Here is a 14423-nt window from a genome sequence, read left to right on the forward strand (position 1 = left end):
ACGACAAAAAAAAAACCCTTGACTCTCCATACCGTTACTAAAAAAAAAAAAAAAAAAAAAAAGAAATACAGACCATGAGTAAACAAACTCCTCCCATCATCAGTAGCTCCAATAAACACCATCTAACACCTTTGTTTGTTTTTTTTTTATTCAAACCCAAATATTGAAAGATGATCGTCCCATGAAAAATAAACCGTAGGGAATGAAAAAAGACAAAGAAGAAACCCAAAAGAGACGAGCACTCGCGGAAACATGCTTACAGTTAACAAATACGTCGAGAATCAAAACATCACCAGACAGGCAGCGGTAGAAAACCGCACGAGGTCCCGTCATCGGCCATTAATCAATCAACCAGGAGGCGGCGGCGGAGGTCCCCCGGCTGCCGCCATCGGCCTGGGCATTGGTGGCCTGGCACCACCCGGCATACCCGGCGGGCGCATGGGTCTTGAGCCAGGTGGGAAGGCGTGCGGCGCACCGGCACCCTGCGGGAAGGGCGGACGCATGCCGGGCGGAACCGGCGGGCGCATCCCGGCAGGAGGGGCGGCGCGCATACCGCCTGGAGGGCCGGGCCTCGGAGGGGGGTTATATGCGGCGGCGCTACCGCCCGACGAGGAGGACGAGTCCGACTCCGAACCAGAGTCGGAATCCGGTGGGCGGCGGCGAGCACCGCCTGCCATTGGCTTCCTACGGCGGGGTGTGCGCGACGACGAGCTGCTGCTGCTGCTGCTGCTGCTGCCGCTGGTGACGGAGCCGTCGTCGTCGTCGTCGTCCTCATAGACGTAGTGCTGGCCGACAAAGTACCACTGGTCCTCGACGTAGGTAGTGGTGTAGTCGCCGTAGTCGGTCTCGGTGGTGACCTTCTCCTTGCGCAGGTGCGAGTGGCGGCTCGGGCGGCCGCCGGCAAAGTAGATGAGAAAGGAGGTTGCCGCCGAGGTTATGGGCACGCTGTGCTTTGACGTCTCGGTCTGGACCGTCGTGTGCGAGGACGTCGACGACCCGGATGAGCGGCCGGATCTCCGCGAGGCCGACGACTTTGCCGTGCGGGCCATTGCTGCTCTGCTTCTATGGTGGGGGAGCAGCTACACAATGGTGTGGATGGGCTTTATTTGGCCGGGGAGGGTTGTTGTTCGTGGTTCACGGCCGAAAAGCGGCAGTGGCCACAGTTCGGGAGGGAGGGATGGGAAGAAAGGAAGAGGGAGAAGTGGCAGGGGATTATGACCTGCGTAGATAGCTGGGGTAGTGTTCGAACCGAAACAGACCAGATCGGGGCCAAGGAGCGGAGACCTCTTGATGTAGAATACAAGCACAGATAGTAGAGACAGGGGTCTGTGGGAAAGGCCCCTGTAAGTCACGACAAGGTAGACTTGCTTGCCCTACGCCAGAGAAGACATGGGGGCTAGTAGCTATCCAGCTGGGTTTGAAAATCGGGATGATTCAGTCTGCTCTAGTGCAATGTGGCGGAGGGCTGGACAGGTAACATCATGTTTAAGATAGGCGAGACACTGTGAAATATATCACAAGGAGGGCTCTGTTTGCACATCTTTGAGGCTCTAAGAGCTAGAAAATCTCTCATTGTACTTGGGCGAAAAGGTACACTCCCTGAATACGATTGGGCAATAGTTTCCCTGACCGAAAGAGAGAGAAAAAGATAAAAAAAAAAAAAAGACGACAAAAGAACAACTCAGCCCGTGACTGAGTTGGCTAACACCGTCTCTCGCCGTGCACTGAAGTCGGGCGGATCCAAACGACAATATACTGGGGTGACACGAAAAACGCAGGAAGATGGCCCGGTGTGCAGCTTCTGTCCGAGATATGAGCGAATAATAAGGTGTGATAAGACCCAGAAATCCTCTTCTGGATCGATATCACAGTTCGACAGGGCCAGGGAGTGGGGGAAAAAGAAAAGACATGCAGAACATCCAGGCGGTCTGCCCGCAGCGCAGGCAAACTGCAGTTCAAGAGCCGCAAAAGTGGAACGAGACAAAGAAAGGAGGAGCGGAGGTGTGCGAGACGAGACATAGAAGCAACAAACGGGAAGAGGACAAGGTCTGCAGCCGAGCCAAAGGCAGGTCGGAGGGTTTAGCCAGTTTTTAGTGGACAAAGTATGCAGAGGAGAAGAGGGGTTTGGGTCGCATGCAAATATAGACGAGTAAGAGGCGATCAGGCTAAGGTAGGTTGTAGGTGATGTACCCAAGCTGATATAGATAGACCCTGGAGCTTATTATTACTGGTACACTGTATTCCGATGTGATATGCGTGAGACGACCTTGCACGCAGCATGCAGGCTGAAGTGCTGGAGCCACCCGAGATCTCGACCTACCAGACTCGAAAGCGACCCTCCTCTTGTCTGCAGCCAAGGTGTGCGGCATGCAGAAACTAACTCCAATGAATTCGGGCGGAGCTTGCGTGTCAGTCATCATGTTGAATTCATTTGAGGTTGTCCATGTCAATGATAAGTAGCACACTATGAAGTTGGACCAGTATCGTGAAATGTTTGACAGGAGTGGTTGAAAAAACACAGAGCGAGATTTGGGCATCAAAAGATGCGCAATCGGGTGATCAAGGTGATATCCGTCCGTTCGTCTGGTCTTTTTCCCGTGTGCTCTGGAAGGCTGGAAAGAATGGAACGTGAAGAGAACAGCGCAAATAACGGTCCCTGCAACAACCCATACGGACATGACTAACACCGTGAATGTAGGTGAGCGAAGGGCGACGTGCATGTACAGCACTACTCTTGCTCCATACTTGTAACTTGGATTGCAACTTCTTTTTTGAGTAGTACTGCACTTAGCTTCGGCTTGCTGCAGGCAACGGGGACTTGACCCAGACAGAAAGACAAAAGAAATGAGGGAAATCCAGCCAGACGCTGCGCTGTGTTTGGTCAGACCCCGCACTCCAACACTTGACCGAGCCCAAAAGTAAAACTCAAGGTGGTAGCTGCCTTCCAGACCATGGTAATCAGGAGAGATTGATGGCTAGGTGAGCATTTTATGTGTGACCGGAGAGAAAAGGCGAGGGCGTCTGCAACGTGTACAAACAATGAAATCAGTCAGGCGGTGTTTTATCAGGTGCAGGAAGGAAAAAAAAAAAAAAAAAAAAAGATCGAACAGCCCCTGACGTGGTTATAAAGTTGTTTGTGTTTGTTTGTGCCAAATGAATCCGGACCTACCCTAGGTAGACAAGTTCAGCTCCGGATCACTTCACCCCGCCCAGCCCGGAGCTGAGCAACATTTGACAAGTGATTACTGTGCTGCACGAACCCGACCGGATTGCTCGCCCGTTCGAGTGAGCGTTCTTGGCGCAGTCAATGTCAAACCCGAGTTGATAGTATCTTGGGGCCTGAGTGCTGCCACTGAGGCATTGTCTGCTAAGAATTTTGGAGTCAAGAACTAAATAAATTGAATGGAAACACATCAATCTAACTAGGTACTTTCTCATGCGATGGGGCATGCCACTGACCCACTATGAGGCCCCTTCCCTCAATCCCTCGTCGTCCAATCGTAGCATCATGGGCCATAAACAAGTCCGTGTACAACCCGCCTTACCCTGTCGAGTTCGGCATTCTAGAGCCAAGAGATCTTGACCACCCCTCGCCGTCACTAAAAACAACTCTTGTGCATCTATATTTGTTCATGTTTATGATTGCTTAATCAAGCACAAGAGATTTAATGCAGAGATCACTACAAAAATATCCTACATTATCATCCGCCATGAGTCAAAATCATTTACCGAGTGGATTTGGGGTCCATCCCCCCAGCAGCAAGCAAAGCACACAGACATAGATACGCACTTTGCAGCATTTTGCCTGTCCAAGTAAGCTGCACAACCCAACCGCACTTCGGATTCTCTCCCCATCTTTTGTCTCGAGCGACCATATCCGAGCTTAGGTCGCACCCAAGATGCAAGGGTCGAGTCAATCAATGTCTTCCATCTCCTAAGTTCCGGGTTCTAGCCTTTCTCTTTCTTGCCCCAAATCCCAAATCGCCCACCACGCTTGGGCCCATGGCACCCAAAAGGAAAGGGCGGCTTCATCCCAAATATTTCATGTCCCAAAGTCCTTTTTTTCCCGCAAGCCGCCTGAAATTATACATACCGTCATTGATATACCTGCGCTGAGCTCGGTCATCTACCACCTGGCTGGTACTTTGGCTTTCCTAGACCCTGTTGTTTGTATCAGCTGTTCTTACAGGCAGCGGGAATGGACCCAACCCAAGCGGCGAACGGCTGATATGGTGTTGTTTCTATTCCAGATGAACACTTCTCAACCAACGTCTACCTCGGTTTACTAACCAACAAGGCCAGCTACTCCAATTATCAACTCAACCCTCGTAGAACCATCCCTTCTGTTCAGATGGCCAGGTAGGTTGAGGTGATCAAGCTGCCTATTTCGATTTTCTTGTCTTCCTTACCATACATATTACACCCATAACTTACATATTCACTGCTTGGAAATCAATAGAGAGTGCCAAATTTATGGTTAGTATCTCTCAACAACCTAAATCTAGGGGCTTTCGGGCCGAGTTGTTGTTCAAGCAGTCAGTGGAAAGATGCATCCCTACCCTACCGTATGAAGACATAAAAAAGCTACCAATGACATTTTTTTTTTTTTTCGAGCATTCCATTCAATATTGTTACTTTATCCGTATTAAGAATTCACACAAAAACTGAGCATCGCATCGCATCGCATCGGCACATGGCTACCCTCAATCCTGTTGCAACCGCCCAACAGTAGCACAGACAGTCTAACCCTGACCTAGCAGTAGTACTCCTAGCTAAAGGCCTAGCGTGGTTAATAGTACTTCGCCAGCCCCGCGCTTGACAGACAGGTACAGCACCAGTCCGAGCGCCCTGATACATAGACACCACCCCATTCATCTCTTCCCCTATTCGCTCCTGACTAGAGACGATACTGTCGACCGCACGGGGCGTCTGCCGGGCCATACCCTGCCGTGTATTCAACAGGAATCAGCTGGTGCCAAACAGTTCTCGGCCTCGAATCTATGATCTGGCCAATAGCAGGCCGTGTCTCCTGCCCCCAAGCTCAAGTCCGAAACCAGCGAGATTTTGCGATTGCTGAATTGCAATCTGAGGCAAAGTGTGAGCTCGGGCATGCATCGTCGGGCTGTAGGCTTGCTCTCTCCGACGGCTTAGTATGGGGTGGTTTATACTGTTACCCTGAGGCTCTTGCATTAGCTGGACCTGTGCAACAAGAGGGAAATACGCCTTTGGCCCTCATCTCAACCCCTAACCAAACCTGACCGGCGACCAAACAAACTGTTATTTCGGGGAAATTCAAGCGTCGTGCAATCCAGATCACCATCTCTGGTGGCGCGCCACTCCTACCAAGACGACACCGCCACTGACAACAATCGAAGCTGACGGGATCCAGATCAGGAGGGTAGCTTTGCTGAACAAACCCCAGTGAACAACTTTGATTCAACAATCACGAAACCAAATTTGAATGACCGGGACAGGTAAACCTCGCTGAACCGGCGAGTTTGGTGCCGAGCTGCTGTGCAGCTGACCTTGATTCATCATATAGCTGCCTGAGATTGTGTTAGTCCAAGGCAGCTTTCAAGTCGACAACGACCGGGTCATACATCTCGATGGACTCGCGTGATTCAAAGCCTCAAGATGCTGAGTGGATGGAGTCACGCCAGGGACAGACAGGAACGCCAACTCCGGCCGAAGACGAAGATGATATTATGCTCCAGGCTCTGGGGGTTTGCGATGGATTTAGACCAAACGCGGTGACCTCAACAACATCATTCCCAGACAGGAATCCAGTATCAACTTACTCCAGCCAAGGAGAGGCCATTCCGTCGACGCCGGTAGACCGCAACCTGACTGTATCGCCGCTGAGTCGACAATCGAGCATTTCAAAACCACCCATAGCATATAACCCATCCGCAGGAGCACATGCACTCGGCAGCGAAAGTCTACATCCATTGCACAATGCAAGACCGTCATATCCACTATCTCGTCAGGTTAGTTCAGCAACCTCGATATCTACGACATCATCGGCTTTCACGGACGCTGCGCCTGTACTCGTGCGGGAACAATCATACCAGGGTCCATCCGGTCCATCGCACCCTTACACATTGTATCGCCAAGACATTGGCCTCAATCGATCCCTGAGCGTAAATACCACATCAACAGCTAGGCCATCGGCCGAGCAGCCATTTTTGCGCTCTATTGGTCCAGTGCATCCTTATGGTCTGTACGACCAAAACACAGTCGGTATTGATCAGATTGTTGCTGGGTCTGGTCTGGCAGGGGGCATTGTTGGGTTTCCGGGTATTGCTACGGACAGTTACAGACGGAGATTGGGGCCTGATGGCGAGGAAATCGGTGGTTTGATTGGTCCTCACGGACACACAGAGGAGCTTCCACCATATACAAGATATCCCGATGAACAGTACGCTCGCAAAGTGAGGGATGCAGAGGCACTCAGCTCACTCTCGTCACCACCTCCGTCGGCGCAACCACACGTTTATCCGCAGCGACGGCACGATAACCTGGCGCAGGCGCCGTTACCGATCCCCGGTGCTGGCGGAATGGGAATAGCAGCGAGAAACCCAGAGTTCGATTCGATAGACGATCTCACATCACCAGCACTTCGCCACTCCTCGGGAAGTTATACATCAGCCGCAACCCTCAGCCAGCACGGCATAAACACCGAGGCCGCGGCGATTGTGTCGGAAAACGAGAAACCTGCAAAGCGGTGGCGGGCAACGGGGAAAAGACGGCTTTGCGGCATCATCCCATACTGGGCTGTTCTTCTAGCTCTCACCGGGCTTCTTGTTCTCGGGATAATACTAGGCGCCGTTGTAGGAACCTATGCTGCCAGGCGAGAACGAGACAAAGAAGCACCTGGCGGAGGACCATCGCCAGAAACTCCACCTTTGTACGATGCCACACCGATACCTATACCAAAAGACCTACCCGAACTACCCGAGGGCAGGTTTGGCATGCCTCTGGTCATCAGACAGCAACCAAATATTTGTTTCAACGACACGACACACGCCCTAGCCTGGTCTTGCAGCATCATATTCGGTTTCGGTGCCGCAATGACCATGGACGTCAAGAAAGAATCCGATAAATACAGCGTATCGATTGGGGCCAACGACAGCTTAACCATCAACAACGGGCTCTATGCATATGGTACACAGCCTCAGGTTATCCAGGGCACTCACGTCCTGCAGACTGTCGTTGACCTGCTCGAGCCGAGCCGAGGCCCAGCTTGGTTCAAGATGCTGCCATTTAACAAGACTGTAATCGTACCCGAGAACTTGCTTTCAGCTACGTCGCCAAACACGGCAGCTAGGTTCCGCCGGGCACTAAACCCGCCTGTCTTTGGGCCTAACGACTTCAGGCACAAGTTCGCGGCTCAGCCTGGCGACAAGCCATGGATCTGCACCTGGCCCGACACCCTACTCGAGATATTCATATACCCGAACCAGAGTTCCACCCCGGCAATAGTTGGCGGACAACCATCCAGCATGGGCGCGGTGGCTCCTACCACGACGCCTCCGTCGCTCACTCGAGGAGCGCCGTTTCCATTTTTGACAGGGACATCAGTTCCGACTGGTGTTTTCTCCGACTTTTTCGGCGCTACCGATCGCTTCTCGCTCCCGACTCCCGGCCCGACGCCCACCATCGCGGCAGGCGATGGCGAGTTCGCGCCACTGCTGCCGGGCTACCCGCGGGTGGTCAAGCTCGAAGAGCGTCGTGTTCAGAATTCGCCTCGGCCTGTCTGTCGGCAAGTCTTGATTGAAAATGGAGGCACAGCCAAGCCGGTCATGAACAATGGAAAGCCCGTGGAGATCACCATCCTAGAGCAGGGGAACAGTCCACCGCTGACAAAACGCAGTGAGGGGGATGGCCACCTAGGCGCCGAATCGCAACATATCGTTCGCAGAGATCCGGCTGATGTAAGCGACTGTGGATGTGTATGGTTCATGAACTGATTGCCCCTTGTCTTTTCTGTGTCGTTACAATATCCTCGGAGGACACTCAGACTGGCCCGCTCATCATTGTCCTCGTTGTTTCTTGTATGTCTCAGAGGCCCCCCCCCCCTTTTTGAACACTTGCATAAGACATATCCTCGGCGCAATCTGTTCCACAGGGAAATATGCGATCTTTGTTTAAAACCCAGAAAACAAGGTCGGACCAGCCAAGGGCGTTGTCATGTTTTTTCTTCTTCTTTTTTTTCTTCTTATATTCTTGCATTGCTGAGCGTTTTCTCACTTCTCCTGACTACAGGGGACTCTTTTCCCTCTACTTCACCATTCCTCTTCTTTGAAATATATCTTTACGAAAGTGGGCACTTCTAGCTCCCCCTTACTTTACACCCGACTATCTTCTTATATCAAAGAAGGTTGCAAGTCAGGCAAGGACTCTGTCATTGTGCCATGTATGAATGCACAGGAGTTGTTCTAACCTGGCCGCTTCTATTCTACTTCTTTTTTGTTCTTCTTCTTTTGTTTCCATACCTATCTACTTCTTAATAAGTTTGTTGTTTCAAGTCGGATTTTAAATCTGGCGATTAACCAATACGGCGGATATGTCTATTCCCAACCATTATTTTAGTTCTGGTTTCCATTCTCGGTTAACTACCACCTACCTGGGGGTATCCTTAAGCCCAGGGAGCTCTTTGGACTCTTTCTTTTTTCCATGCCTTATACCATTCAAATATTTTTTTTTTACTTGCTTCGCGTTTATCATATCAATACTTACACAAACCTATTTAACTATTTTTTTTTTTTCCTGGTCTTATCACGAGGCGGCTGAAAATGGTTTCCTGTTGGGAGAGTTTTTACCCGTCCCATCTAAAACTTAACCGACATGTTTACTCCTAGTCTTCACAGAATGCAGTAATGCCCAAAAACTGTACCTTTGGCGGGCCAAAGTAGCAGAATTTTGCGTCTTGATATATGGGAGGGGGAGGGGGGACGTCAAATATATTTCCAAGGTAGTTTTCCCAGATAGATAAATACCAATATTAGGATCCCACTCTACTTGCTGTCGTCTGCCTCGGTTCCACCTCCAGGTCTACTTGCACCGTCGGGCAGAGCACCGTCTGGATTTTTAGCCCCTCCGTCCTTTTGCTCCTTGACCGCAGGATCAACCGCGGCACCAGTATCACCAACCCCAGAGCCACCAAGGTCCATCCCCAAGCCATCCAAAAAGTTCTCAGCGAGCTTCTTTGCCCTCTTCTCCCCGACCTGCCTCCTCCGCTCCTCAATCTCCCGCCTCCTCCTCTCGGCATCCTCCCTCCTGGCGCGCGCCTTCTCCTCCCTCTCGGCCCTCACCCTCTCCGTCTCGCGCCGCTCGGCCTCCAGCCCTTCCATCTCCCTGCGCCTGGCCTCCTCGTCGCCGGCCGTGAACGAGTAGAAGCCGACGCCGCGGCCGCGCATCTCCCGCCGCGCGTCGTAGTGCGTGGCGGGCGGCGGCGTGGCCGACCGGTCCCGCTTCCGCGCCAAACTCTCCATGGCCTCGGCATCAGCCGCCGCAAACGCCTCGCCCTGGATCGCGTCGCCGAATATCAGCCCCTGCGGCGGCGCCGGCCGCGCCGACATCTCCACCAGCTCCGCGGCGGCCGCAAGGCCAGACCGGGCGCGCTGCTCGAGCCGCCGCGCCTGGGCCCGGGTCACGCGCCGGGCGCGGCCGAATTCGTCCGTGTACGTCACCAGTTCCGTGTCGTTGTTGTTGTCGTCGTCATCATCATCATCGTCGTCCGAGGAGGAAGACGACGAAGATGCGTCGGCGATGCGGTTGCCGGCCTCGTCGAGGTGCTTTTCGGCCCATTTGCGGTCAAAGTCGACCAGCGGCGCCCGGTCGCCGTTGCTGGGCGGAATGTAGTCGCCCCGCTTCATGGCGGCGTACCGCCGGGCCTTTTCCTCCATGTTCAGCCGGGCGGCTTCACGGTCGCGCTCAGAGTCGTAGGTGCCCGTCGGGGAGCGCAGGCGCAGCTTGTCCTTTTTACTGGTGCTGGTGGCGCGGCCGGAGCGGGACTTGTCGGTCGTGGAAACTGCCTCGGTTGTGTTGCGTTTCGTTTTGAAGATCTCGGATGTTTTGGATGGGCGTGGCCTGGCGGATGAGGATGTGGAAGGCGAGGCCTGGCCGGGCTTTTGGAGAAGCGACGACATCTGAGCGGCAAAGGAGAGGGAGCTCGAGAGGTCCATTTCCTTGCGCTGCCGTTTCGGGGCCGGTTGCCCGTACAGGTTTGGGTCTTGAGGCATCGTCGCGGCGGGTTGTGGATCTGTCTGGGCTAGGAGATGGAGGGCGTGCGGCTAGGAGTGAATAAAGAGAGGATGAAGCCGGTGGGCGTAGGAAGGATGGGAAGCAACGCCGATGAGATGGTTCGTATAAAGAAAAGTGAAAATGCGGTTGCAGGGTTGGGAAAGCGCTGACGTCGCCTGAGTTTTGGCGTACTTTTTGCTGGGGTAGCGCAGCCTGGGACGCGCTAAGCTTGTAAACTTGAGCTGCAGGGGCATGGACCAAATAGAAAAAGATTGCCGATATCGGCATTATCGTAGGAACACATGCAAAAGTGCGTACCTACTGCTAGATGTAATTCGAATCCAAAACTGAAAGTTAACACATTTAGCAATATGAATCTGGGAATGTTTCCGAATATTTTTTTCTTCTTCTTTTTATTTTTAATCCCTATTTGCAATTCCTTCACATACAGCCAGCACACTATGCAATCTGACCCAAAACCTTGATCAAGTCGCCAGTTACTCCCATAGCTGTGACATCACCACCAGCACCGGCACCCTGGATGATGAGCGGGTTGCTTCCATAGCGCTTCGTGTAGAAGCTGATGATGTTATCGCTGCCCTTGAGCGCAGCAATCGGGTGCGAGCGATCAAACTTCTCCAGCCCGACCTTGACCTGCTTGCTCGCCACATCAATGCTGCCGACGAAGCGCACAACCTTGCCCTCTTTCTCAGCCGCAGCCTTGACCTCCTCCATCTCGCCGTCGAACTCGGGCAGTCGCTGCAGGAACTCGTCACCGCTGGCTGCAGACTCAAGCGCCTTGGGGATCAGGCTCTGGACAGGGAACGACGTGGGCGACTCGACCTCGAGCCCGGCCAGGCGAGCCAAGATGGTGAGCTTACGGGCGACGTCGAGCCCGTTGAGGTCGTCGCGCGGGTCGGGCTCTGTGTACCCGAGCTGCTTAGCCTTGGCGACCTCGGCGGACCACTTTCCGCCCTGGCCCTCGGTCGGAGCGAACGAGTTGAACAGGAACGACATGGTGCCGCTGAAGACGCCCTCGATCCGGGTGACCTCGTCGCCTGTCTCGACGAGGTCCTTGAGCGTAGAGATGACGGGCAGGCCGGCGCCCACCGACGACTCGTGGTAGACCTTTGCGCCGGACTCGGCGGCCGCGGCGAAGATGTCGCGCCACAGCCCGTAGGATCCGGAAAAGGCCTTCTTGTTGGGCGTCACCACGCTGACGCCGCGGCGCAGGAACTGTGGGTAGCTGTCGGCCACGGCCTGGGAGCTGGTGTTGTCGACCAGGACGACCTTGGAGGGTGCCGAGGCGAGGTAGTCGACCAGCTGGGGGATGGCAGGCGGCTCACGGGACGAGGCTGCCAGAGACGAGACCAGGTCGGCACCACCGCTGGTCAGGCTGTAGACCTCGGAATGGTCATCGTTGAAGAGGGCCTTTTTGCTTGTCGAGATGTAGCAGAGGCTAAGCTGAGGGGAGGGTCGGCGCTTGGCCAGAGCCTGAAGCTGAGAGAGGAAGCATTTGCCGACTCCACCGGCGCCTTTATTGTTGAATAGTGACGGTTGGGTGAGGGCTTTAGCTCATGCGCTTCTCAAATTTTATAAAGCTCAGGCTGGTCGTGATGGTGCAGTTCAAAGCGCAGGTATAAAACAGGTAGGCATTGGCTAGGTATTGCGGTACATACCGATGATGGCAATGTGAACTTGTTTCGGGGCGGCCATGATTCAAAAGACAGCTGCCTGATTGAAGGTAGTTGTTATATGTTTTTTTTTTCTTTTCTTTTTTTCTTTTTTTTTTTTTTACTGCTTTGATATGTGACGTGATGCTCGTTCAGTCTTGTTGGTGGGGTTCAAAAATGACTGAGTTTATTTACACAAATATTCAAGTCTTCTTAGACAACAACTGTCCGATAACGGCGAACGTCCATAATAGTCAGCTCCCCTCCAAATCTAGTCCCCCCATAGCCCCGTATTACCCGGGTTGGTCCACTGCAAACAAGCACCACCAGGGCGAAACCCCACCCACTGCAGGGCCCGAAGCTTAGCGTCGCATGGAGCTTGAACTTGATTGAAAGCATCAAAAACAAATTCGGCACGTGTATTTTGACCCAGTCAATTGCCTCCTTGGAGCTCAACCAACCTTCTTTGAAAGCGGGAGCCAGACCAAAAAGAAAATAGTCTCTTGAAGAAAGACACAATGGGGCAAACTGGAAAGCCCAACAGGAACCTCCGCAAGGAGTACCGCGAGGCGCAAAAGAGCAATGGCGCGGCGGCGCTTCCCAAGAAGAAATTCTATCGCCAACGCGCTCACGCGAATCCGTTTTCTGATCACAATTTGACATAGTGGGTATTCGCATTTCGTATCAGACTTCAATATCCCATCAGAAGGCTTTGTGCTGATGACCATGGTACCATCCTCAGCCCCATATCGCCAGACCATATGGACTGGGCACCTCTGTATCCAGCCTACAAAGCACCAGATGCGGATGAGGATGCGGATGTTGCCTCTAAAGACTCGGCAGCTGCCAAGTCACTGCCCAAGAGGTTAACGAAGGACGTCGAGGTTGCCGACATTGGCTGTGGCTTTGGTGGCTTGCTGATGGCTTTGTCACCCGCCCTCCCCGACTCCTTGATACTGGGTAAGAAAATAGGGAAAAGCGAGAGTGGGCTCACTTGAACCACACAACTAATCCACGTCTCTTCACACAATCTCGCAGGCATGGAGATCCGGACCCAGGTGACAGGCTTCGTGCAGGACAAGATCCGGGCGCTGCGGACGCAGCACTCGGCGACGGATCCGCAGGCGTACCAAAACATCGCGTGCGTGCGGGCCAACACGATGAAGTTCCTACCAAACTTTTTCACACGCGGGCAGCTCTCCAAGGTGTTCATCTGCTTCCCGGACCCGCACTTCAAGGCGCGCAAGCACAAGCAGCGCATCGTGTCGACGACGCTCAGCTCCGAGTACGCCTTTGTGTTGCGGCCGGGCTCGGGCATCGTCTACACCATCACCGACGTCAAGGACCTGCACGAGTGGATGGTCGAGCACCTTGAGGCGCACCCGCTGTTTGAGAGGATCGGGGACGAGGAGCAAGAGGCCGACCCTTGCGTCGCCATCATGCGCAGCGAGACGGAGGAGGGCAAGAAGGTCGAGAGGAACAAGGGACAAAAGTATGTGGCTTTGTTCAGGAGATTGGAGGATCCGCCGTGGTGATGGGGTTTAGGGCGATGTTTGGAGGAAGAAGGTTGAGTTTACTCTTGCCGGTACCTATTTGAGAGGATAGCAGGCATAGGAGGAATCATTGAGCCGTTGCTTTGCGTCGTAGGTCGCCACATTTCCGACTTTTCTGTCCAAACTTTGCAACTCTACAGAGCGCTCTGAACACGTTCCATCAGCTTTCCAGATGATCAATACGGCAAACTATACCGACAAGTGGCGAAAGTCGGAAGGTGGCAAAGAGTCTTCAAGAATTCAAAAACATTATACAACTTCACCAGAAGCTTTCTAGAGCCCGTACGCACAAATCTCCGAAATGATCACAGCATTGACGCGGTTCCACGGCCATCTCTAGTTGGACGATCATTACGGACACTAGGAAATCACGGTGCAGCGCGGATCAGATAAACGCTAGTGCAACGATTTGTTCATGTTTCCTATCTGCATTGATCATAATTCAGTATGCGTCGAAGCAGTGTCCCCTTTGAAGATAAGGGAAGGGAGCAGCCGCGGGTTGAAGGACTTGGTGAGGCGCAGAACTGGAGATTGAAATGAAAAGGAAACGACGGGTAAGTCGGGACCGAGAAATAGGTAGCATCCATGGACCCCTATCTCTCCGCCACGATCGTGAATCCCTGGCAAAGGAATAATATCGTTGGTTGACTGGTCGGGCCTTGCCGCATACCTACCTAGTTCAGATAGATGAAGATTTGACGGAGAAGATAGGGGATCTTAGGGGTTTACGGAGTAAATAACAAAGACCCATGTCGTTTTTCCTACCTAGACAAGAAGGTGCCTTGTGTAACGTTGGTAGGTAGGAAGTATATACGTACACAGGTACCACAACTGCTACCACGTGATCACGACTTAAATCCTTCCTTCCTAATTCATTTTAGCGATGTCGTTAGGGCAGCAGCCAGGAAACGAATTCAAGTCGTCCTCGCCCGAAAGAAACATGGGAATTCTC

At 53.0% G+C, this 14423-nt stretch overlaps 5 protein-coding genes across 5 annotated transcripts; 2 read left to right on the plus strand and 3 right to left on the minus strand.

Moving 5' to 3' along the window:
* Positions 1 to 347: 347 nt before the first annotated feature.
* Positions 348 to 1049, minus strand: PpBr36_08116 (uncharacterized protein; the record flags this gene model as incomplete). The annotated part of the gene is made up of 1 exon (XM_029895248.1): positions 348 to 1049. One exon carries the CDS (start codon positions 1047 to 1049, stop codon positions 348 to 350), a length of 702 nt encoding a protein of 233 aa, XP_029746801.1.
* Positions 1050 to 5606: 4557 nt separating this feature from the next.
* Positions 5607 to 7970, plus strand: PpBr36_08117 (uncharacterized protein; the record flags this gene model as incomplete). The annotated part of the gene is made up of 1 exon (XM_029895249.1): positions 5607 to 7970. The coding sequence occupies one exon, from the start codon at positions 5607 to 5609 to the stop codon at positions 7968 to 7970; it is 2364 nt and encodes a 787-aa protein (XP_029746802.1).
* A 1047-nt stretch (positions 7971 to 9017) lies between these two features.
* PpBr36_08118 (uncharacterized protein) lies at positions 9018 to 10244 on the minus strand (the record flags this gene model as incomplete). Its single annotated transcript, XM_029895250.1, has 1 exon — positions 9018 to 10244. The coding sequence occupies one exon, from the start codon at positions 10242 to 10244 to the stop codon at positions 9018 to 9020; it is 1227 nt and encodes a 408-aa protein (XP_029747314.1).
* A 460-nt stretch (positions 10245 to 10704) lies between these two features.
* Positions 10705 to 11961, minus strand: PpBr36_08119 (uncharacterized protein; the record flags this gene model as incomplete). The annotated part of the gene is made up of 2 exons (XM_029895251.1): positions 10705 to 11780; positions 11925 to 11961. The coding sequence occupies 2 exons, from the start codon at positions 11959 to 11961 to the stop codon at positions 10705 to 10707; spliced, it is 1113 nt and encodes a 370-aa protein (XP_029747750.1).
* A 430-nt stretch (positions 11962 to 12391) lies between these two features.
* On the plus strand, positions 12392 to 13453 carry PpBr36_08120 (uncharacterized protein; the record flags this gene model as incomplete). Its single annotated transcript, XM_029895252.1, has 3 exons — positions 12392 to 12582; positions 12661 to 12878; positions 12957 to 13453. Coding segments are annotated over 3 exons (906 nt in total), but the record flags the coding sequence as incomplete, so codon positions are not given.
* Positions 13454 to 14423: the final 970 nt, after the last annotated feature.

The sequence above is a fragment of the Pyricularia pennisetigena genome, chromosome 5, assembly GCF_004337985.1.
Source record: "Pyricularia pennisetigena strain Br36 chromosome 5, whole genome shotgun sequence".
Classification (NCBI taxonomy): domain Eukaryota; kingdom Fungi; phylum Ascomycota; class Sordariomycetes; order Magnaporthales; family Pyriculariaceae; genus Pyricularia; species Pyricularia pennisetigena.